The sequence below is a fragment of the Neovison vison genome, chromosome 1, assembly GCF_020171115.1.
Source record: "Neovison vison isolate M4711 chromosome 1, ASM_NN_V1, whole genome shotgun sequence".
Lineage (NCBI taxonomy): Eukaryota > Metazoa > Chordata > Mammalia > Carnivora > Mustelidae > Neogale > Neogale vison.
The window spans coordinates 264,924,350-264,951,141 of NC_058091.1; the positions used below are offsets into that span (position 1 = coordinate 264,924,350).

General features: G+C 36.2%; 1 protein-coding gene across 1 annotated transcript in view; it reads right to left on the reverse strand.

The window, feature by feature from the left end:
• The window catches only part of GABRA1 (gamma-aminobutyric acid type A receptor subunit alpha1), a 58,644-nt gene that overhangs the window by 8,497 nt on the left and 23,355 nt on the right, over positions 1–26,792 (reverse strand). Inside the window, exons 5-8 of the mRNA XM_044230129.1 lie at positions 22,257–22,477; positions 19,929–20,011; positions 13,140–13,283; positions 4,268–4,420 (exon numbers count right to left, since the gene is read on the reverse strand). Of these exons, the coding sequence (XP_044086064.1) occupies positions 4,268–4,420; positions 13,140–13,283; positions 19,929–20,011; positions 22,257–22,477 (601 nt within the window). The remainder of the gene's footprint in view (positions 1–4,267; positions 4,421–13,139; positions 13,284–19,928; positions 20,012–22,256; positions 22,478–26,792) is intronic.

Below are 26,792 nucleotides of genomic sequence, written 5' to 3' on the forward strand. Positions count from 1 at the left end.
ACCAGCAGGACCATAGATACAGTGTGTTTTTTAGTTCATCCCATTTTGATTTGGGATGGATGAGTTTTAACTTAACCCCAGTGTAGTGGGCTGTTCACTGTACAGCTTTATTGAGGGATAAACTGTTGGAGGGATAAACTGTTCTGCTATTGAGAAGCAGTTAATAAGACCATGAATTCCTTTAAATGGGTGCCTTAAATAAGGTATCCTCAGCAGAAAAGGAAGTAATACTGTCTCACTGTCCCCAACTCCTTGAAACTGAAAGCACTGATCATCACTGTCTCTGACCCACAAGAAATTGCTGGATCCTCAGCTCTGTTTAATATTCTATCTGCATATCCTAAATGTATAAACCAAGAAGCCAACAGCTTTTTGTTAATCATTGATAGATAATTGAATTGTTTTAGGATAATATTTTGTTACATTATTTTAAATTAATAATTTGAGGATAGTATTTTGTTACAAACTCTTCTGCTTTACACTCTTTCCCTCCTAATTCTGATATAGCTCCTCTTTTGAAGAAACTCCTGAAATATGTTGTGTGTCACTTCCTTGAGGGCACACAGCACAGAAGTGACACTCTTTTTCTCTGTTAATATTGCCTCATCTGCCCTCAGTCTGCACATCCATCCCTAGTGATTAAAGTTACCAATACTCAAAACAGTTTTCAAGTCAGTTGCTTTTAGCTTATTTGGATAATTAGTATATGTGATGCAGTAGGAATAGAATAGTGTAAGATGCAAGCTATTTGAAAGGGTATTAAAAAATTCACAGTATTAAAAAAATTCACAGTAACCCAGTAAGCTATATGGTATGGAAAAACTTCTCACCTCATCCCTTGACTAGTCCCAAACATACCATTTACTAACTCAATGGCCACATAGGAAAATTCAGGTCTAGGGACCCCAGTCTCCATATCTGTAAGAGGGGTCATTTAGATTTCATTCTCTCAACTACCTATCGTTGCTGAAATTCTAAGAAGAATTTCTGTACAGTTATTCACAAGATTATTTGAGGATTAAATGTAACAATATATAAAACATTTTAAAGATGATAAATTATTGCTATGGAAGATTTTGTCATCAGATATGTATAAAACTTGTGTCTATGATTACACTTTTTGATTAATTTTTAGAGAATCAGTAGTATAACAAAGCTGGTAGGTGGTTCATTTTTCATAGCTTTTTTTTTTTCAAAGCTTTTATTTATTTATTTGACAGAGATCACAAGTAGGCAGAGAGGCAGGCAGAGAGAGAGAGGGAGAAGCAGACTCCCTGCTGAGCAGAGAGCCTGATGCAGGGCTTGATCCCAGGACCCTGGGATCATCACCTGAGCCAAAGGCAGAAGCTTTAACCCACTGAGCCACCCAGGTGCTCCTTTTTTAAACCATCCAATATTCCCTAGTTTTCCGTGAATTTTAAGGTAGATGATCTTTGCAACACTTCCTATGTTAGGAAGTGATAAGATTAAGAAGAAACACAGAGGTTGGGAGAAGGGGGTGGGGTTATGGACATTGGGGAGGGTATCTGCTATGGTGAGTGCTGTGAAGTGTGTAAACCTAGCGATTCACAGACCTGTACCCCTGGGGATAAAAAAAATATTATATGTCTATTAAAAAAATTAAAAAAATAAATTAAAAAAATAAAGAAGAAAGACAGAGACTTCTATTAAATCATATTTTTGATACATGATCACAGATGTAGGAATGGACTTACTTTAAACTTTGGAGATGTTACAGAAAGTTCAGGAGCATTACCTGTATTATATAACCAACAAATGGTTTAAGAAATAGTGACTGGTAAACAGCCCTTAAATTTACCTATCAATATTAACATGAGCAAAGAGCAAGGTAATTAAATGTCAGTATTTGAGGAACAGAACAACCCAGTTTTCAAATCCCAGTTCTTTAATTGCTGAATGACCTTGGGAAAATTGCCTCACAATTCTGAACTTCTGTTGTTTTTTTTTAAAAAATTATTTCTTGGTGCACCTAGGTGGCTCAGTGGGTTAAAGCCTCTGCCTTCGGCTTATGGTCATGATCCCAGGGTCCTGGAATTGAGCCCCGCATCAGGCTCTCCGCTCAACAGGGAGCCTGCCTCCCTTCCTCCCTCTGCCTGCCGCTCCGCCTGCTAGTCATCTATCCGTCAAATAAATAAATAAAATCTTTTAAAAAATTATTTCTTTATAAATTAATAAGTCCAACTCAGAGGGCTATTATGGGTATTAAATAAACTACTGTAATAGTGTTTAGCATTGAACCTGATACCACGAACAAAGTTAATGGCTATCAACTTGTTGATACAATGTTGAACAATGTTAATTGATAACTTCAGTCCTTGTTAATAAATCTCTGCTAGAGTGAATTCCATTTTTTTTTTCCAAAATTTGGTTCATGTAGGCAACTGTCAGAAGTTAATTTGGAAATGTATGCTCTTAAACTAAATGTATCCATAAATTAAGAAGGACATAAAGAGAGGGGTGTGTGTACACGTACATGCGCGTGTGCGTGACAAAAATGTATTGAGCATCTACTGAGTTCCAAGAATTCAACCTGATAATTTACATATTTTATTTTATTCTTCTCAATCTTTTAAACAGCACTATTTTACTTTAACTGTACTATCATTTTATAGGCAACTGAATCTTTTTTTAAAATTTTTAAATTAACATATAATGTATTATTAGCCCCAGGGGTACAGGTCTGTGAATCGTCAGGCTTACACACTTCACAGCACTCACCATAGCACATATCCTTCCCAATGTCCAACCATCCCCTCCCTAGCCCCCTCCCCTTGGCAACCCTCAGTTTGTTTTGTGAAATTAAGAGTCTCTTATGATTTGTCTCCGTCCCAATCCCATCTTTCCTTCCCTACCCCCCAAACTCCTTACTTTTAGGTAACTGAATCTTACAAAAATGAAGATGGAACCTAAAACTTGGATCTATCTGGCAGCAAAATTACACGACCACATTGCCTCTAAATGACAGAGAGCATGGAGCAGCAAGAAGATGACTTTTGAAGACATAAAACAGGCTTCAGCTTTGCTGCATTCTGGATGCCTTATGCTAAACTGTTACAAAGTACAACTTTTGTACCTTTTTCTTTTTCCTTTGTGTATTGTTTCTTTAAATATCTGTGACCCTCTCAGACTTCTCACTCAGCACAGAGGAAAGTGCTGAGTTGAGACTAAAAACAATAGAAACATGTGTTCTAAGTAAATGTTAAAAGGCTAAAGGTCTTGGGAAATTGTATTTGTGATTGTACTGAACTTAAAACATTAGAAATATATAACTTGATACACAGAAATGCTTGCCACATTTGAGTTTACAGATATGTAGTTATGCTCACCGAAAGGGCATGAGTTGGCTGAGACATCAGATTGTTGAAAATGTTAAGAGCAAGGTTGACTTATTAAACATTTCTAATGCTTTAAAGAATTTTCAAAAAGGAAGAGTAAGATTTATTAGGGTAAGAAGGGGGAAGTGTGAACACTTAAAAAAATCTTTTTCACTATAGTGTTATTGTTCATTCTTAAAAAATAAAATTAAAACATATGCTCTCTATTCTATTTTTCTTAATTTTCAGTGAATAAAGGGCTCAAACTGAATATACATATAGAAATAAACATCTTGACAAGAGTTCAGTATTTAGTGCTAGTAAGTGGCTTCAACACTAGCTAATATTAACAAATGATAATTTTTTTAAAAAGTTTGAAATGAACTACTCTTGTGCTCTGCAGCTGGAAGCATTCTGGATCTTAATATACCTGTGTTCTTAGGCTACTGTCAGAGCAAAGATTTGGCAGTTTCAACCTGGAAGCACTTTGATAAATTCAGAAGAAAAGACTCTTTTCGGGGCACTTGTAGCAAAGTCTTGCTTTTTTCCTGAGATAACTGATTTTCCATTCTTGCCTATTCTTGAAGAATGATACCATAGGGATCTCTGCACATGAATAATCTTCAGATTAGATTATAAACATCTTAAGGCTTTTTATTCCATAGTAAAGAGTCTTAAACATAGCACATGCCTAGTTGATATTCACATGCATTTATCTACATACATTAAAACAGCTTTCTATTTAAAGAAAGAGGGTTTAGTTTTTTTTTTTTTAAATCAGACCACAATGAGAATGGTAATTCTTTGAACCTTTCTATTGTGCTAACTCCAGATTTTAATGGATAATTATTCTTTCATTCCACTTGCAACGTCACCAGAATAATATAACTTGCCCTCCAGACCCTTGCCTGTACATCTTGATTGGCACTTACCAAAGACAGTCCTCGCTGGTACAGACTCTCTGTTGAGCCAGAATGAAACTTGGGAGAGAATAACTGTCATTATGCATGGCAGGTACGTTTGAATAACAAAATAGCCAATTTTTCTCTTCAGGTGGAAATGAGTGGTCATAACAACATATTCTCCTAGAGGGTAAAACATACAGTAAAGTGAGCAATTTGACCCTGAAAAGAAATTATCTCTGGATTTTTTCCATCAACAGCAAAATCTTAGACTTAAAACATGTCCCATGTGACATCTGGTTCCTGAAGAGAAAACGTTTATCCAGGAAAGAACAGAGACATTATTAAAACACAAAATGGGGTTGAGGATAAGACTGAGGTGCCAGAGATCTTATGGATATTGCTACACCCTTATCCTGGTGTATCAAACATGTAAGAGACATAGAGAATGGCTCTAATGACCATGAAGGCAAAGTGCAAGATCCTGATGACACAGAGTAATGGGTTAGAGCATATCAAATCCCCAGTTTACCACTATGGAGGACATTCGGGCTGTCTCATGAAGGAGCTTTGGTGTCCAACTTTGGGGGAATTCTTGTTCTCATACCAGCACTTCTTTCAGCTGCTCTGTGGCCCTGGGTAACTCCTTTAGCTTAGCCTGATCTTTGGAATGAGGAAAGTGGGATATAATCCATGGTTTCTCAAAATTTATTTTGAGGAATACCTCCACCAGAATCACCTGGGAAGGTTTTGAAACATTCAGTTCTTCAGGTCCCACCTAGATACACAAACCATTCTTTAAGGGAGGCCAAGGAAAATCCACTTCAATATAGCTTTGGAACTGTTCCAATTCATAGCCTGGGCTAGGAAACAATGGACTAGCTGGGCACACTTAATGTCTTTGTATATATCAAAGTCTGATTTCATTCAGAAAAGCAGTTTCATTTATCAAAGCGATTGACATGCAACCTGAATTATAGGATTTTTTTTTAAACTGATGTTATATTTTTTCAATTACAAATCTTAGAAAATTTTAGCTTTATCCACTCTGAGTATATACTTAGCTATCTGGGGAGGGGGGAGGAGAGAAATAGGTGTATTCTTACTAAGAAAACATAGCTTTCTTTGGCATTCACATTATTTCACCTTTCTCCTTCCTTTCAACTCCAAATTTTGCCCTATGCAACCTGTGATTTATGTCTCAGCCCATGAACATCTAGCTTCAGCCCCTACAAATGTGGCTAAAACTGTTCATGACCTTTTAATATCCCACTCTTCATCTTTCTGCAAAGTAATCATAGAGGTTCCTGGTGTAGGTCTGCTTTTTGGTTTCTTCCACTTTTTTGGGGGGAGGGCTCTAAACAGGAATTTCCCTTCTCTTCCTGCCCCTAGACTCATTTGTATCTAAGGGGCTGCCAAATCCACAGCCCTAAGTGACACTGCTTTCAAAATCAACCTGTATTCCCAAATATCTACTGGACATCTCAGAAATACTGATTTTTCATTGACAACACCAACTAAATATGTTCAAAAACTGACATTAGTTAACCTTTCCCATAAAAAAAAATAATGACCAGCATATACCTGTGCTGCTTTCCCATTTAAAATCTATCTCTAAATTCATGATACTCTCTCATCTGTCTGCTCACTCAGACTAAAATCCTGGGATCAAACCTTGGATGTTAAGTACGGCTTCTGAGAGAGAGAGAAAGGAATCAGTTGATCATTACAATTTTAATTTCTCCTGTGCAGTATCTTTCAGTCTATCTCTTATCTCATGGTCACTGCAATATCTTTCAGTCTATGTCTTATCTCATGATCACTGCTCTTATCTCTTTTGTAGATCTATTAACTGTCTTGTTTATCTCCAATCACTTCCTCATTCGAGTTTTCCCTAAATTTTGATGTCAGAGTAATCTTTTTAAAGCATACATAAAAATCTTAAAATACCTTAATGGATTCCATTATCTACATTAAGATTTCTCAGCCTCAGCACTATTGACATTTCAGACCAGGTAATTGTTTGTTGTGGGGGATGTCCCATATGTTTTTGGATTATTTGTCCTCTACTCACTAGATGATACTAGCAAATGCCCCACCCTTATCCAGTGTGACAATCAACAGTCTCCAGTGTTCCTACTGACTAAGCAAACTCTGTTACCTGGATTTAAGACTCTCCATATCATAGCCCTAATAAGCATTTCAGTGCCATGTTTCTTGCCTTACCATGCATTTTCACATCTCAGTATCATGACCAATAAAATTCTCTACTTCACATCTATTATTGCTGAATATTTTGTTCATCTTTGGGTTGGGTTCAGTCCATAGCAGAATAGGAAGAAATGTGCTGTAAAGGAAAGTTTATTAGCTTTGAAAGCAAATGGATTTGGGTTCAAAACTTAGATATGCTATTTTCTTTCTGGATAGCCATGGGTAACTTGCTTACAGTCTCTAATCCTCAGTTTCCTATTCTATAAAAAAGTGAGAAGTATGGGCGTCTGAGTGGCTCAGCGGGTTAAGCTGCTGCCTTCGGCTCAGATCATGATCTCAGGGTCCTGGGATTGTTCCCACATCGGGCTCTCTGCTCAGCAGGGAGCCTGCTTCCCTCTCTCTCTCTGCCTGCCTCTCTATCTACTTGTGATCTCTCTGTGTCAAATAAATAAATAAAATCTTAAAAAAAAAAAAAAAGGTGAGAAGTATATTGTGGGGAGAATAAAGAATAAGGGCTCTAATTAAGATAATGCTATGTAAGAGTTTCAAAATAAATTTTGGCTCCCTTGTCCATTTTCTTCTCTTTTCCCTCCAATCAGAATTGGTAAAAATATTGGTAAAATAAATGCATTTACTCTTTATAGGAGAAAATCATTCACACACACAAGTATGCTTTCACTGCTAATTGTTAGTAACAATTGCCATTGACTGATCACTAGTAAGTAACTTCAAATTTATTTATAGCTTCTGTTTACATTTATGATAAAATCTCACACTTTTAATTTTATCTAACTTATATCCTTCTATCCCCTTCATCAAACTGACAGTTAATTTGGAAGAGGACAGTTCTTTGAATATAGTGTGGTTTTACATACTTTAAGTATTCAACATGTGTGCATGGTGAAAAGGGACGCAGTGAGGTGTAAGGGCACTCACTTAAATTAACATCCATGAGACTCTCTATTTGGGAGGGTAAATACAATGTTTACTAGTTTCTTCTCGGTTTCTGTAGATACCCTGGGTGATGACTCCAAGGTCATCTGCAAGAAATGAGTGATTCAAATTTCAGAAAAAGGCAGAAAACCAATTTTTCCAGGACTACTAAAATGCAGTCTTGTGTGGACATGGCCATGTTACATTTCACCCTCTCAGGAGTATGCTTTATTATTCCTAACCATTCATTCAACTGTGGTTTACAAAATGTCATCAGCTCAAAGAAAAAATTCCACCTTTCATATAATGTCAGAAAGATGAGTGTCTATACATATTCCATTATCATCTTTTGTTGTTCGCAATGTGACATTTTAGGAAGATTCTACAGAGAATATTATTTTGGAGGAGCTATTATTCCACATTATATTTGTTCTATAAACCACTTCCTCACTAACAAGTTAGAGAAAGAATAGAAGGATTTCAAATCTATTGAAATCATTTTCCTAAATTAAAAAAAATATATAAGAAGTTTTGGCACAGAACATGTAAGTAAAAAGAAAAAAGGCAGCAAAATCAGAATCATGTTGTAATAGTTTAAAAATAAAAGAAGAGCACAACAACAAAAAAATCAATCTCCTAAATTGAATTGAAAGAAATCTCTAGACATCAAGTGCTTATACACTAAGCATGGCAAATTCTTTTCCTCTAATTCAACAGTCTAGAAGAATTGTAATTCAAATATCCTTGTATATCATGTAACCCTCAGGGAAACTTGTAAATTAGATGTGACAATATTTCTGATACATTACCATACAAAATTAAGGAGAAAGAAAGAAAAGAAGCAGGGATAGAATTCTATAAAGGAGCTTCGAGGGTTTGTTTAGCAAATGGCTTCCATTTACTTGAAGAGTAAATACTTTGCTTAACTTTATTTGACTTCAGTTTCCTAATTTGTTCGATTAAAATAATAGTGCTTTACGTAACTATTTCCTAGGATGCTGGAGGATAAAATGAAATGATAGATACGAAAGTCATTAAAAATAAATTGAGTCATGTGCAAATTGAGAGTGCAAGATAGAAATGATAGAAATATATTCTCTCCAGCTCTAGAAAGCAACCATTCATGTCAACAAAGTTGTAATGAACATTAGGTCCCTATAAATCGGTCCCTAATAGATAATAGATCCCTAAGAGATCACTTTCCTTCCAAGTATTCTTAACTTTGTGTTTTCTAAGCTATGTATTTCCCAAGTTTTTATGCTGCTTTTTTAATAGGAATGAGAAATCAAAAATATCATTGAGGGAGGAACTGGTATTTTAATATCTGTGTCAAAGAGTTCTAGAATAGAAATAAGAAAAAAAAAAATGGCTAGAGTGCTAGGCTACTGAATCTAGACCTGTCTCTTCATCTGAAATATGAATTGACTAGATAACTACAGAAGTCTCTTTGCCCTACCCCCAATCCCTGGTTTTTACATTTTATGGCTATAGTTATTTCTCTCGAGATCATGTACTAGGCTTTGTAAATGGGGGCTCTAAGGATCCTTGGATGAATGCTGATCACTCTTATTGCCCCCGGTCAGGGAAAATGCTTGTTTTCCTCATTCATTTTGAGCCTGCAGTGTCATCCTTAAATCAACTCATCCAGGAAAGACTATCTTTAAGAAAGAGGATCTCACAATTTCTCTTGGTCATTTTTTCTAAGGATAAATGATAGCCACTCATAAAGAAGAAACATTCTTATTCAGTAAGGCTAACCTAAAATTCCTTTGATCAAATCTGTCTTTGACTTTGGTAAATATGAAGGTTTTACAGGCACCATTATGTATTTTAAAAAGGCATTGCATATTATTATATTCTTATTATTTTCTGTCCATGATATTATCATTATGCCTGGTCACTGATTTAATTATTATATTTCTTTGTATAACTCATATTTTCATGCTCTTTAGTCATTGTTATAATTTCTGTATAGGCTCTCCTCAAAAAATTACTTAGGAAACATAATGCAGTATAGATAAGATAAGATAGATGAGATAAGGGGCAATGTCTGGGGTCCAGTTCCAAACTGCCTTCTCTGATACTTCAAGCAGAAACGACTTCTTTATGTTATGTCACTCCCTTGCACTAACTCTATCATCATTATTAATAGTAATATCTAATATTTATTACATAATTTTTATATGTCAGACACTCTGCTAAGCAGGTTACATGCATTTTTCTTATTTCAATCTCAGAGCAGCTCATGAAGTAGATCCTTTTATCATCTACAAATTGTGCAAGAGAAAGATGAACAGAGAAATGTCTTGCCAAAGGTCAGACAGTTAATAAGTAGTATAACCAGCATTTAAACTTTCACAGTATAATTCCAGAGTCCACACTCTTAAATCCATGCTGTACCACAGCCTTGCATTTCACACATGTCTATGTTGCCTGTTACTAGATATGTGGTTGAACACTCTGCAGCTAGACTACCCCCAGGTTCAAATCTCAGCTCTGCCATTTCCTTGCTGTGTGACCTAGGAAAAGCAGTTAAATCTCTCTGGCTTCAATTATGTCCCATCTGCAAAATGGATATAATAACGTTAATACCTATATCCTGGGATTGTCGTATTAGAACAATGCCATGAGCATGTTAGCTACTTACAGCAATCAATTATGAATTTGTTGAGGGCAGGAACTAAATGTCCTTCATCTATCTTTCCCAGGCCCAATTACAATGTCAAACAACAGAAAGTGAGTAAATGGTTGAAGGAATTAGTGAATAAATTGTATTGGATAACATAGAATTGTATTGGATTTGAGAGCTCACTGGACTCATCCTTCCACGTGACTTTAAAGGTTTTTCTCTGCCAGGTGAGTAGGTGAACTTCAAACTAACTCTCCAACTTACTGTCTTCTCCCAAATCTGGTGGCAGACCTCAGGAAAGATACTGGGACTTTAATGGTTTTGTACTGAATTTAAAAAAATCCAAGCATTGGATGGAGCCTCATATTCCGCTCCCCTCCTATGTCACTGAAGTGATCTAGAGGTATTTGACTTGAAAGAGATTACTGGTAGTACCTATGAATGTGTGTTCACATGTAAGTTGGTTCAGAAAAGTAGGGAAACCCCTTCTAAGAGGTGATTTGAATTGCTTCTCTCCCTGCAGAGAATTTTAAGATAGAGGAAGATGGTTTTTTACCTAATCATTCTCCGTGTGCTGCTCTTTATTGCTATCATTCCTAGTCTTCTGGCAAAAACAGGGAGGTAAAGCACTCAATGCCATTTATCTTAATATTTTTAGGACTCCACAAGGATATGTGAAATATGGAATTGAAGACCTTAAAAAGATCTCTGTTTCTTCCCACAGAAATCTATCAGGGTGGATTTTTGATGAGGTAAAGTGGACCCAGAGGAAGTGTTTAGTTAAGTGTTTTATTGTGAGGTTGAAAGGGTACACCAAACCGAATCCCTGCATCTGAGAATTTGCTATTTTCCTCACCTCCCTTCCCTTCCTCCCCACCAATATCAATTATGGGAATGACAAGAAAGAGCTCTTATTTGTACAGATAAACTTGCTGCTTTAGCACAGAATGCATACTTTCAACAGACCCAGAGTATAAGGTACAGTCAGTTTGGTGATGGGGGGTTGGGCCATTGCCTCTCATCTCCTAGCTCCACGTATGCCTGTATATCATTTCTGAATAACTATGGTGTATGTAGGCTAAATCCAGATGAAGCCAGAAACATCTCCAAGTTTATCAGAATGAGCCACTCACTTTGTTGACATGGAAATTGGTCATTAAGAGGGATGAAATGACATGTCAAGGTCACTAGCACTACAACTAGAGTGGAGGCACTCCTTTCTTTGGGTAACCCTCCTGGCTTGTGTCTACTTCTGCTATTGAATGCATGCCCCTGGGGTTGATTTATTGTTGCTTTCACATCCCTCAGCCTTTATTCTAATGATAATGGAGAATTTCTTGAGGGAAAGTTCTATGTTTATTATTTTCAATGTTCTGGACCTAAAACAGTGATTATTTGGTTTCCAACAAATACAGATTAACACCATGAAAGTCAACCCCTGCAGCAATTCCTCCTTGATTATTCTAGGCTGGGTACATTTATTGTTTTATTAATTAGTTCACAATATTTATTTAGTGCCTCTTCTGTTTTAGCTACTATAGTAAATGATAGGGATACAGAAGATAGATATGGTTCCTGCCCTTACAAAAATGTTAATCACAGCATTTACCACCCATTTTGATAATTATAGTTTATGTGTTTGTCTTCCCTTAGACTTTAGATTCCATGACAGCAAGCTCTCTGCCTTGTCTATGATTGACTCTCTGGTATCTACCACAATATCCAGTTTATAATAGCATTTGATTTTTAAAGGTGAACACTGCTCATTTTAGAATGTTTTCCCACATAACTTATGAGTGAGAGAAATTTTCAGTATTTTTCCATGTTCTGGGATCTCAGACTACATACCATTTTGAGCACTTACCATATGTATGTTCTGCTTAGTGTTTTATATCATCTCATCTTTATTGCAAAAGTACAAAATGCCCACATTTTAGAGGAGACCAGAGTTTCTAGTTGGATAAATGACTTCCCCAAAGTCACAAGACTTCTATGTGGCAGGACCAGGACTTGAGGGCATATCTTACTCATTACAAAGCCTAAAATCTTTCCACTATGCCACATGCATTTTTAACATGGGCAAAACTGAGCAACAATCTTCTCTATTTTTCAAAAGAAGAAACATAAATATTTGGGCTTTCAGAGTAGCCATGGTTGTGACAAAATAAGCAAAATGCAGATCCCATTAAACAAGGATTTTCCAATAGCCAGAATAAGATATATTGACCTATTACTTGAACTTGTTAGAATTATCAGGGTCCTAATATAAAACTATAAAACCTGATATTTAAGGAAGAAATCTGACAAGAATAGCACATCTGCCCTTATATATTACCAAACTGCATATTTTTAAAGAAATTACCAAAGTGGATGAACTAATTTAAAATTTTAAAGACAGCTATAAAAACTTCTGGCTTTTGTTAAGCTTTCATTGATTGAACATAATTAAAATTATTGGGATTGAGGGAGGGTTAAAATCCAAATTTTTATAGTTTTCCAGCCCAACAATCACATTACATTTAGTCACAAATGGATATTTGCATAACTAAACTCTTATTTCTTCAAGCAACTTCAAAATTTAAAATTTGGGTCCAGATGCTTAATAGTATATGCTCTAGTTCTTATGTATAATGATCACTGCTACAAATTCACCAAGATTCACTGACTCCTTATAATAGATCAGGCCTAGATAATATTAATAGCTAACATTTTTTGAGAGGTTTTTTTTTATATGCCAGAAGCTATTAAGGTACTCTTCATGGATTTAATTTATACCTTCTAACAACCTTGTGAGGTGACCACAATCAACAGACAGAGTGGAAGAGTAAGAATTTAATCCATACATTCTTCCCCAAAGTTCACATTTCTAAATACTCTGCTACCCTGATCACATAGAACTAGCATCTTATTTTGCAAACCAAGAAACAGAGGCCAGAAGACATTAAATGAGGAATACAAGGGCACAAATCTATAGAGTTTACACTAGTTCATAGCTTAGCTGGTCTCAGGTTAGTGAAATTTTCTCTCTCTCTCTACTTGTGTTATTGAAGGACTTACTGAATTGTCACATTCTCACAAAAACTGTTTATATTTCTTCTGACTTGTCTGGAATAATCAACTGGCACTTACCTGTACTAGACTGAACAATTCCCGAGTCTACTGTTTGCCCAAGAAGATCATACTGGTTTAGGCGTGACCCATCTTCTGCTACAACCACCGAGCGTGCTGGCTCTCTGGTCCACTCATAAACAACTTCTGCTCTGGTATAGGCATCTGAAAGGAAAGGAAGGAAAATGTCCATGTGTCATGTTACTTTGATACTCCTCACTAGCTGGTAAGTGCTATTAGTTTCCTATTTTCAATTGCATGGTTCCAGAGAGCAGGCCAGGAAAAAAAGAGCCCATGTCCCTTAGCTTAGGAAAATTAAAACATGTTTTCCTGATTTGTTCAGTCATCTGTTCACTTTTACAACAAATGGTTATTAAGCATCTACAAAAGACAAAGGACCTTGCTGAAAAAATCCGTAACAAACAAGTTTCCCTGATGTTGTGGAATATGCATGGCAGTAATGGGGACAAAAACAGACAAGCTAATAAACACATAATTTCAAGTAGTGTTAAATGCCATAAAGCCATACACAATAGGCTAAGGGAGTAGAGAATGAAGGATGTGGGCCTATTTTAGATGAAGGACTCAGAGAGGGTCCTTGAAGAAATGACAGTTAAATGCATGACAGAAATGAGAGTAGGGTATGTCTTGGGGAAGAGTTTACTGGATAGGTCAACAAAGAAGTTTCTTCCTCTGGTCCAGGTAAAAGCTTGATATGTTTGAGTTAGAGCAGGAATACCAATGTGACTAAATCTGTGTACATGAGAGATGGAATACAGTTAGAGGCAGAAGCCTGGATCTGGATTATGTCAGGCCAAGGGAAGGTCGTGATACATGTGAAATATAACACCAGAAATTCTACCAAGCATCCATTTTTAAAAGAAGTGCAACTTTACTTTCTTTTAATTAATTCTCCTTTTTATGGATGTTTACTATCACGATGATGATGTTGATGAGTTACACCATTTAGCTCATTGCACTTCTCAATCATTTTCATTCTCCATGTTACTTTTAACCTAGCCATCCTTCTACATGAGAGATGAGGTCATAACCCTGATCCGTAGTTCAGGAAGGTTGGGGGAAGAGCTGTACAGAATGGGTGAGAAGGAGAAGAAGGGATTCCATAGCTTTTCTGGTTTCTAGTCACAGATACCCACGACACATGGGGTGGAATGACAGTATATGCTGTTAGATTTTTATACACACACACACACACACACACACACACACACACACAGCTTTATTAAGGTAAAATTGAAAATAAAATGATAAGGTATTTAAAGTATACAACATAAAGATTTGATATACATATACACTGTGAAATAATTCCTACCATTGAGCTAACATGTCCCATTAACTTAAATTTTGAATCATTTCAGCATTGCAATTCTTAAGGAGGAGGACAGCATTTGTTAGCATCTAAAACATGTTTATTTTTAAAAATCCCTCAAAGAAGTGCAGAGCACTAGTTGAGAAGAACCATATTGCTCACAGTTTGTAGGAACTTATATTCAGTAAAATATTTTTCCCATCATGGTAAATTTTTCTTTTCTTAATGGAAAGGTCTAACCTAAGAACACATCTCAAGTTTATGGTAACACAGAATTATTGATTGTTAACATGGAAGGACTTTAGAGGTTATATAGTTTGTCTCATTTTACAAATGATAAACAAAGCGCAGAAACATTGGATGGCTTATTTAGGGGCTTAAATATTTAAATAGCTATTTATTTATTTATTTATTTATTTTTTAGATGTTATTTATTTATTTGATAGAGATAGATCACAAGCAGGCAGAGAGGCAGGCAGAGAGAGAGGGAGGAGGAAGCAGGCTCCCCGCTGAGCAGAGAGCCCGACGCGGGACTCGATCCCAGGACCCCGAGATCATGACCTGAGCCGAAGGCAGCGGCTCAACCCACTGAGCCACCCAGGCACCCTTTAAATAGCTATTTAGTGGAAAAAAAAAAACAGAGGTAAGAGCATAGAATGACATTCTTTCTACCCTACTGTTGTTAATAAGGATTTCCTAGGCAAAAACTGTATATTATATGCTCAAAATCCAAGCAAGGGGATACTTAGTGGTCAAGTAATTTGGGATGAAACCAATTCTAAACCTTGTGTCATTTTTGTAACAAATAAAAAAAACTTTTGCTACTGTATTGCACTATCATTAGCAGTAGTGCCTGGACTCTACTTTTTTGAACTTCATCATGTGCTGCTGATAGGCTGCCAATATAGTTTTAGATGAAAAAATTTGTTACCATCCCCTTTAAACTTCATATAATTCAATGTCTCACACTTGCAATCTCTTAGAAACTCCACTGTGTATGAAACCTACAATAAACTCAGCGTTGTTGTGAAAGTGGAGATGACATGTTGTCCATGTCTCTCAATGGAAATCTCCCAAAATGCAGAGTGGACCCACAAGGTTAAACAGGGGATGGGGATAAAGGAGAGCACTTGTTGTGAGGAGTACTAGGTGTTTTACGGAAGAGTGGATTGACTACATTGTACACCTGAAAATAATATTACACTGTATACTAACTAACTGGAATTTATTTTTTTAAAGATTAAAAAAAAATTAGGGGGAGAGAGAGAGAAAGAGCATGAGAGAGCATAAGCAGAGGGAGGGGCAGAGGGAGAAGCAGACTTCCGACTGAGCAGGGAACCCAATGTGGGGCTTGATCCCAAGACCCCGGGATCATGACTTGAGCTGAAGGCAGACACTCAACAGACTGAGCCACCCAGGTGCCCCAACAAACTAAACGAAATTTAAATAAAAACTTAAAAAAAATAAAAAAGAAATTTTGTGTTTCATGATATAAGGCATCACAATAGGTGATATACCTTATTTCTTCATTTTAGTACTTAGAAAGGAGGTCCTATGACTGCTTCCTTCATTTGAGACTAATCAGCATAAAGAAGATAAGGTTAAAAAGAGTCTTCAGCTACTTAGTCGATATGTTGAGCTCAGATTTAAAAATACTAGCAGATTACCTCATAAAAATTTTAAAAAGAAGACAAAAAACTTTGGTTGGGCTTGTGAAAGAACTCTGTGGTGCTACAACACTGGGAGCATAGACTTGGTATCAGAAGAGCATCTGCTATAGACACTATCTCTTCACTTTTACAGGCCTTTGTCTTTTCATTTGTATGAAGCAGGTGCACTAAATAATTTCCAAAATTATTTATTATTCAGAATTTGTTTAAATTTCTACTTATCCCTCTCTCCTTATTTACAAGGCACTATGCTTGATAATCAGCCAGGAAACCATCATTTATTGAGTCCATAACTAGATCTAGCACTTGCCTAGATCTTATTGTCAGAATATCATCTGAATCTCTTCATTTAGAATCAAAGCCTTCTTTGTATTTTCCTCAAAAGCAGTTAAAAGATGTCAACTAAATCATGTACATTGTCTTCTGGTTATACGGCCTTATGAAGATGGCTTTATCCCCAATAAGCAAAAAGAGTGATATATAACACTGACAATCAGGGTCGAATGGAAAGTGGTAATGGAAAGTGGAAAACATCTGCTTTTCAGAGGTTAGTTCCTATCAACATATGGATGATTTTGCTTCATTAACATTTATTACATAGTATTCTACTAAATTATTACAAAATCTTCTAGCTTATCTCTTGATTATTTTCTTCTCTGTGATTCTGGCAAGATGTTTGCTTCAAAAACTGGGTCAATGCATTTTTCGCCCACTTTTGCCTCAGTTTCTTCATTTCAGAAGTATGCTAATTAGGCCAGGACAGAGAACTAACTACACAATAAATCAACCACCACTCCTTCTCAAGTCAATAGCAGGTGATGGTAATTAGTCATGGCACTCTCCCACTGAGCTCAGATGCTTATTTTCAATTTCAAATCTTCTCTGTATAATTACCCACAGGTCTTAAACCCTTTTCTGAAGCAATCTTCTCTGAGACTTAAACATTAAAGGGGCATTTAAAACCCGTTTACTATAATTTTTATCTATTCAATAAATATTTATTGAGTGTCTACATCATATTAGGCTCTGTACTAGGAAATGCTGAACAAAATAGGTTGTGCTTTCATGGGAGTTTCACAGTCTCCAGACAATAAAAATGTCAACCAATAAATAAAACTAATAATTATTGCTATCATACATGTAAATTAAACATGTATTATAATCAAGAAGATGGGTGGGGATGTATGTAAATTTAGATAAGGTCATTAGGGAAGCCACAGAAGATGACATTTATGCTGAGAAGTGAAAAATAAAAGAAGCCACTTACATAAAGAACCAAGGGAAGAGTAACCCAAGTAGAGAAAAGAGCGTGTATAAAGGCTCTGAGGTAGAAAGCAGATTTTTATTTAACTTCAGTTTTCATACATGAGACATTATGTGTTTTCTACTTGCTATCCATTTCCTCCTTCCTAAAATACCTCTTATTTTCTTCAGGCTAACAATGTGCTTAGTTAAGAATATTTCTTCCCAGCCTCATTTGTAGTCAGCATTGGCAATGAGACACATCTTTGATTAATGAGATACACGTAAATGTCTGCTAGGATTTTAGGGAAAGCTTTTATCTCTTCAATACAGGTGCTAGTTCTTTCTTCTTTGTCCACTATTCTTTGTTTTGAAAGCAGATGCAATGGCTGGAGTTGCAGCAACCATTTTGTGATCAGGAAGAACATCTAAGGGCATCTTAACACATCATCGTTTTTAAGATGCCGACAAAACAACAATCAACCAACAATCACTTACCACCATTTTCATCTTATATAAAAATATAAACCCCTCTTCTTTTTCAGCTAGCTGTACTCACGGCTTGAAAGCATTCCTGACTAGTACACTAAACAAGTAATTTGTTGTTCAAAACAAGGTATTTCTGAAGGTAAAAGGGGGCACTACTAGTAGTTATACCAGAATATAAGGCAAAAGTAAGTACTGCCCCCAGGCAACCTATAATGCATGATCTTCCTAAGTATAAGATTTTGTGGATTAGATGAGTTGATACATATACAAATGTTTAAAATACTGCCTGGCATACCAGTAACACATAATACATAATATTGTTAAAAATGGAGGTGGTAATCAGGAGAAAATATAGTAGTCTGTAACATAGAATATACATTAAATGGGAAAAGAGTGAGTTATCACCAAAGGCCTGTTTGGCTGACAATTTTTGAAGTAGTTTGTCCTTGGGTTTCAGTATAGAATTCGATTTATAAATAAACTTGTCTTTCCATGACTAGAGCTGCTAGGAGCCTGAAGGCCCTTTGCTATTTTCTTTGCTTGCTGTCTTCCTACACCACCACTATTTTTTTTTCTATGAATCATATCTTCACCAAAATAGTTGCTTAGACTGTCTGTCTAGTGGGAACAGAAAGATGGTTAGGTAGTCCAGGAGCTGACTCAGTCCAAAAGTAACTCTCCTGCAGGAAACCAGGAATACACTGTTCTTACTTCTTACTCCCTTTACATATGCATACTAGTCAAAAGCAGAAGGCTAGAGGAAGACAAGAGAACCTGACTCTGCTGGGCAGAGTTCTGTTCTCTTGGCTCCTCTAATGTATGCCTGCATAGTTTCAAATAGCAGAAGCCTCAACAGTTATCATAAAGGTATCTAGGATACCTTCAAAAGCACTAATATACACATAAATTTCATGGGATATCCAAACAGATCTAGAACTTTTCAAAAGGCTACGATTAGGGTAAATTCTCATCAGGCAATATTTGGTAGGTGTAGGCTTCATTATGAAGAAACGATTATCATCCACTGCTGTCACCTACCAATATTTTCATTTGATAAACAACTTGCAATATTCTTAAAGTCAAACAAATGTCAGCAATGATACAAAATAAGCACAGTGATCTCCATCTATTGGCAGGGAGTTATTATCTATGTGGTAAAAGCATCCATTGTTTTTCCATGAATACAGCTTTAACCAAAAGTAGAATTTTTCCCCTAATTAATTAAATCCATTCTTTCTTATAATAATCTCTTCCTGAAATAACATTAAAAATGAAATTAAAGATTATTACTTATAGAAAGTATTTTTTAAAAGTTTTTATGTATTTATTTGAGAAAGAGAAGGAGAGAGAGAGAACGAGGAGGGGGTTGTGGAGGTGGGGGCGGGGAGAAAGAGACTGAGCAGGAATCTTGATTAAGGCTTGATCCTAGGACTTGGAGGTCATGACCTGAACTGAGGGCAGACAATCTTAACGTACCAAGTCATCCAGGCACCCCTAGAAATTATTTGCAGCAAATCACTGAACTTTCTTCATTTTTATCTTTATCTGTTTTGTAACAGGTTTTACTAATTGGAGGCTTCTTGCTTAAAGACTTAGGTTTCACCTGGGTGGCTCAGTGGGTTAAGCCACTGCCTTCGGCTCAGGTCATGGTCCCGGGGTCCTGGGATCGAGTCCCGCATCGGGCTCTCTGCTCAGCGGGGAGCCTGCTTCCTCCTCTCTCTCTCTCTCTCTCTCTCTCTCTCTGCCTGCCTCTCTGCCTACTTGTGATCTCTGTCTGTCAAATAAATAAATAAATAATCTTTAAAAAAAAAAAAAAGACTTAGGTTTCTCAGGGGTGCTTAGGTGGCTCAGTCAGTTAAACATCCTACTCTTGATTTTGGCTCAGGTCATGAAATCAGGGTTGTGAGATTGAGCCCCGCATCAGGCTCTGCACTTAGTATGAAATCTGTTTGTCCCTCTCTCTCTATTCCTCCCCCTGCTCTCTGTCGCAGATAAGTAAATGAATAAATAAAATCTTTTAAAAAAATACTTAGGTTTCTCATAAGAATAAAGAAAAATTAAAATTAAAAATTTACTCACAGCTTCCAAATTTTAGTGGGCAGGCATGTGCATCCATCGGGAAGTCTTCCAAATGCATTGGACACTCAGCTCTCACCGTCAGCCTTATCAGTTGAGGAAAATAGAGGATATAAACAAGAGATCTATAGATTGGGCACTTATTGATAAATACACTCGATATTATTAACTATAGCAAATATATTAAGAAAAGCAAGCGAGGCAGGCACAACAGCAGCATGATACTGCGCTCTTAGCCAAAGTATCTAAAAGGAATTATTTACAACAACGATTAGATTTTGTTTTTGTTTTGAGAAAAACATTGACATCAGATTTTGTATGATGGGCAAGCATTTGTTATGTTTCCGAGGACCAGCTTCATTACTTAATCCACCCAGACCCAGAAAATCTCTCAGGACTAAAACTAGATGTAAGCAAATAAATACTTGGATAAAGACTTGGTGGAGAAGAAGACATGGGTATCTAGGAAGAGAAGAGGATGTCTCCTCTGCTCAGGGCAGCTCTCCCTATCTCCTTCTTTAAAACAGCACCAAATGGGGTAAACCAACAAAGGAAATAGGCAAAGGAGAGTTTGTGGGTGATCTCACTATATTCCCACCATTTCGTTTTATACAAATTTACTGTCTAATGGAAGCCAGGACTCTGCTTGGCTTCTCATTATTCCCTATCTTCAGTTCTATTTACATTTGAAAAATATATTTCACTGAAATATATTTGATTTTGTTTGGTGGAATTATGAGGGAATTTATGTCAAATTCCTCACATGGTTCTTATAAAATATATTCACTCATATTAATAAGTAGCTCAAGAAATGTGGTAGGGATGGCTTTATAGTCAGTAAACTCATTATGTTACAATGTTGATTAAAGCAAATATGAAGTGCATAAATTAATGATCAAACTTGCATCTTAAAATCAAAATATTAAGGAAAGTGATGACATATTAGCAAAGGTGGTTTAGGAGTTTAAAAGTTTAGGAGATGGGCAGTAACAGGCTAGTTATTGATGAAGAATACAGCATACACCAGGTAGTATGATTTGGGCAACTTTTCAGTAGGTACAAATCTTGCCCCAGAAAATTGTCAGCTGTGAGGAATAAATATGGAACTTAGGCTCAAAAACAAGTGTAGGGTGTTTTGTAAGAGGAGAATATTTCAAGTCTCAATTATAAATAGATCCTACTTGGATGATCTGGAAAGGTCTCAGCACGTCTGTCCACTGATCCTCCATTTTTTCTCTCTCTTTTTTTTTAGAAATTTGTCATTCTTTAATTCTATTACATGTTTACTAGTTGAGTCTAACATCTAAAGCGTCTCTTGAAGCATTTTTTTTCCCTTTCTTTTTCATTTGGATATTTTGTATAAAAAGGTAGAAATTCTGGCAGCTTTCTTCAAAAGCAAGAATCACTTTATTCCCACATTAAACAAAATCCACCAATCTAGGATTTTGCCTCCATTACCTTTTTGTGCCAGAGGAACACTTGGGACGGTCTGAATTACCAAGTACTGTCCAGGTCTACAAAAACAACACTTTTAATAAGTCACTTGGGTATGAAATAACTACTTCCCTTAAGAATGAGTTCTGGACAGTTTTTAATTGTTTACAAATTAGGAATATTTTAAACATTTTTTTCTTTAAAAGTATTCACAATGTTTTTTGTTTCATATTTTCTTTATTGAACCATAAATGAATAAAGATATCTAGCTGCCAGGTTTTCCAGTAATCTCAAAATGGAGAAATGTTTATTAAGCAGGAATTTTATACACACACACACACGTATGTTCTTCATATATGTAAATATTCTTCAATGTAAGCAAAATTAAGAACATTTATATTCTCAGCCTAATAATAACACTATAAATTCAGATACTTCTTCTAAGTGCATACTTCCACATGAATCTACAGTTTTTAAGACAGTTGAACTGTTCTCCCCCCCCCTCTTTTTTTAAGTAGAAACATTTTCGGATATATACCTTGAGATTGCTTCTAGAAATATGATCTAGAATTTATTGGGATGCAGCAATATATGAGGTTAGTAGTAGGAATAGAAGTTCCTCATATTGAATTAGAGCAAGTTGGAGAGATACCTGTGACATATTACTTAATATACATTATAAGCCTCCCCCACTTTACCTAATCATTTTACTTAATGCTTTAATGCTTGCATTAAACAGTCTGTTTATTTTTTTTTATAGCGGAGTAATTATTAAGGTTGAAAAAAGAGGGCAAAGAGGAAACCAGAGGCTCCACCATGGCCCATCAGCTTCATGATCACATATATATGGAAGAGAAGTACAGAAAGAATCACAGAGAGAAACACAGTCAGCCTTACCTCATGGTGTATAACAAGGTGCCATCCTCTGTGATCCTCAGGAGTTTGTTGGGCATGGTCATGTTGTGTGCCACTGACTTCTTTCCATTGTGAAAAAAGGTATCCGGAGTCCAAATCTTACTTGCCATTAGGTTATTTAACCGGAGAACTGTCATGGGTCCTTTAAACTTTAATCTTTCATCCTTCCAGCTTTGACGGAAAAATACATCTATTGTATATTCCTAGATAATTTTGGAAAATGGCAAAGAGTTCAGGGAGCTGTATTTTGCAATGCAAATACTCAGACAATGTATAATTTTTACAACTTTAAAGGCAAAATATGAGCTAGGTGACGTTTTCAAAAGTAAATTTGTGGTGGTCTGTTCATAGTGGTTTCTGGTGAATCATTTTTTAAAATATCTAAAATGCCAGAAATATTGCTTGGTCAGAAAAAATTCACAATTATCTCCTCAAGTATGTGAAAAGAAAATCATGCCCTTCTCCCTATACCTCTACCACACCAGCACTCAAAAAAATAGAATACAGTACCCATAAAAACAAAACTCATGCTGGAGCTTACTGTTAAATTAGATAATGACAGCTACTTACATATAGTATTTTGGGGGGTCCTTCCATAGTCTGAAAACCTCACAGTTAATTTCAAATCATCCGTGGTCCTAATACTAGCCTAATAATCCCCATCTCTTTTATGGATAAGCAAAAAAAATTTTTTTTTACAGATAATGTTTATAGTCTTTCAATTTTCCACAACAAAGAAGATTATGAAAATGATCTGTTTCACTGTTAATTGGGATCTTCGCCAAAAAAAAAAAAAAATGCAGAATATGAGGGTGTGTGTGAGTGTGTATCTGAGTATATGTGTGTAGAAGACACATGAGAAATGTGTGAAGCTCATCATCATTCACAGCCAGGGAATCTATTTATTTGAATAAACACAACATTCCTTATGGCAATACCCAGAGACAAACATCTGCTAATCTGAAAACAAGCAATGTGACTTACCAGCTCCTAAAACTGAAAAGGGTAATATCCATCTTCCTTGCAGCACTTGCTACACTGACACTAAATTTGGAACTTAATGGTTTGAAATAAAGATTACCACATTCTCCATTAATCTTAGCATGCTCCAAACTGGAAGGAAGACTAACTTGAAAACATCATGCTACATTTTCTTAATCCCCTAAACTTTAATGCATTAGAGAAAGCTGTTTTTTTTTAAATCTTATACATATCATCTTTAGAACATGCAGAAAAAATAATGTCTGTGTCTAAGCATATTTTGCATGAATTAACTATCTGCTTTTTTCCTCAAGCTTTAAGTAAGATTGGGTAAAGACTGAAGAAAGGTTTATCCTTCTGCCACACATTTGGTATAGCTGAGACCTTCTGATCAAGTAATTAATAATAATTATTGGATAGTTTACAGAGGACCAGGCATAGTGCTATATCTTGACTGAAATAGCAACAAGGAAGTGTAACATGATGTCAGTTTATGTTTGTGGGCAAGACAAACTACCTTGTTTGTTGCTTAGGAAGTGTCTTGTGTCTGGAAGTGTGACGTGAAAAGGCACTGAGATACATGACATAGGAATTTTCTCACCAGGAAACATTTGTTAAGCATCTTTAAATTTAGCAGAGGGAGAAATTGCTTAAACTTGGATGCTGTAAAGAAAACTCATGGAGTAGTTTGGGCATCCAATGGTATTTTCCATGAGGAGAGAGATGGGGTGGGAACCTATGGACAACACTGGGAAATGATACACAGGAGAAGTGCTTGCCAGGAAGCAAAGGGATGGATTTACCCTGACCTCTGTATGTTCTCTTCTCTGGATGATAGGCTTATGAGATATGGGTATGATAGTCAGGACATTTCTATTACTCAGGAATCAGCCACATAAGCTCTATTTTCTATCCAACTGAACTACTTTAGCCTGTCAAGTAGTAGAAGAACAGTCACTTGTTAAATCAAGATGTCCAACTGACCATATTCCTATGAATCCAAAAATTTTATTTAGTTGATTTGTTCATTTGCTCCAAGGAGATTTTTGAAAATGAGATGAAATAAATGTTAAATATCTTAAAAACTTTAAAATAGATTTATTATCAAATCTTTGATAAGATACATCCCAAAGTCAGTGATTCCAAAAATTATGTCAAAACTTGCCAAATTCCTCATGTTTACATATTTGTCATGTTTACAACCAGCTTTACTTACCTGGCTAATGGCAGACACTGAAACTCCCAAATTCATATGATATTCTCCCTCCAAATACTATACTGGCCACACAAGCATGCACACACAACACTGCAAAACTAACTGATAAGCTTTCATTTAAGTGTTCCCTTCAGCTGGAAGTGGATATGAAATAAAGTGAAATAAAAACACTTGATAACAATGAGACCCTATCTAAGCAAGAGTGTAAATATTTAGTGTCCCATTTTCTAAGAACTGCCCTTGCAACATTGCCATGGTAGCAGGCAGGAGGTTCTCAGCATGACCTCACCCTTGGGGTCATAGTGCACTAGACCAGGATGGGCCAGAGCTCCTTCTTTAGGAAGCTGGAATATGAGGGAGGAGAGCAGAAGCCACAGCACAGTGGTTATGGATGTAAGTTCTAAACCTGTTAACTAGAACTAAATTGTCTGTCTGCCAGATGTGTGACTGTAGCTCATTCTCTATACTCCAGATTTCACTCTATAAAGTGGGGACCATACAGTAGCGATTTCACTTGCCTATTGTAAGAAGTGAGTTAATGATGCAAGTGAACAGTTTACAAGAATGTCTGAAACATAGGAAGTTCTCAGTAAACATTAGAAGTTATTTGTCTCCCCATTTCTTTGCTCATCAACACAAATTTATATTAGATTTCAATGTAGCTGAGAATGAAAAAAGTGCTCTTTGTTTGGACTGGTAGCAGGATAGGAAACCTCAGGAAAGTGAGGTGGTCATAACCAAGTAAAGTAAAATCTGAAGGCAAAGGAAAAGACTCTACAGAAGACTGAACAAGTAGGAAGTTCTGACAAAGATGCTGTTCAAGGTTCAGTGTTCTAGCTGCCACCATTCAAGTGACAAGTGTCTCTCCACGTTACCCTGTTCAGTAGAGTAGGTCACTGGAGAATGTAAGTCTTACCCTGAAGACTGGACAGAACATCCATTATGTTCCTAAATAAATATTGTTTTGAAGTGTTCCCACTTGCATCATCTACTACCATCTGTGTGTGCTTTGACTTCATACGTTTTTATTACTATGGAAAACAGGGCTCTGCAACTGTGCTGCCTGGATATTTCTGTCAGAACCTAGTGCCCTGGGATTGTGCCATTTGATTGCCAATTAATGGTTTTTAAAATAAAGTTAAGGAGTTGCCCTAATTTTGTTTTCTATTCCAGATGAAGTCAGATGCCTTGGGAGCTATGGAACCTCTAGGGGCACACAGCCTGAGTTCAAGTTGCTACTTAGCTAGGTCACTTTCCTCCTCTGGAAACTGTGGATAATAATAATGCCTAAGCAAAATCATGAGTACTAGATGAAATATGATCTATAAACCTATTAGCATGGTGCTTGACATATTGTAAGCATTCATTACTGTTGAATTCTGTTATAACAGTTACCCTTATTAGATATTTTATTAGTTATCACTTTAAAAACTACAAAGCTTTTCTTGTCTTGAAAAATAGCTTTGTCATTGGCCTTCTAATTTTGATAGACTCTAAATCATACTGCTCTTTATTTGTAATTCACCCATAATGTGGTTTAAATGAGTAATCTCCAATGAATTGGCCAGGTAGCCTCTTAGCACATCAGTTGTCGACCTGGGTAATTTGGTCCTCTGACAGAACAATTCAAACATTATCTTGTTCAGAAATTTTAGGCAACAGGAAGTATAACTGGCTTAGACACTCTGTTCCTTCTTCCTATCTGATTTTTTACCAACGGCCATTTATGAAAAGTAATGCATAAGTCATAGACTTAATGGTGTATCGAAAACCCCAACATACTCCTTTAGTCCAAGACAAAAAAAAAAAAAATCAGTGTTTCCTTAAATGACAATCTAAGCAAATAACTCAAAGGTATGCCAAATATTTTCAAGAGAAAATATGCCTTTATTTGAGTACCGTCCTGTAACAACTCGTATTGAGCATCTAATCTTTGTGAGGCATTATGAAAGATGCCAGTGATAGAGAATATTCATTTTTAATTATGATGATGGTAATGATAATAATGATAATGAGGAGGAGGAATAATATCATTATCAGTGTGTGATGTTTGTAATGCTTCATCCCTTCTTGATGTTTCCATTTATGAGAAGAGAGCTTCACCGGTACAAAACTTCTGAATGCTCTCCAATCCCTCATACTCCTTTACTTAGGGAGGGGGAGAGGGAAGAATAATTTCATTTGATGGGTAAATCTGGAAGGAGAAATCAATCTTGCCTATCTCAGCCTCTTCTTGCTGCTCTGTCCACAAGACTCACAAATTCTGATGTTTCTCCATGCTAGAAGTTTTGTATGGACAGTCTCTGCCCTAACAAAGAGAG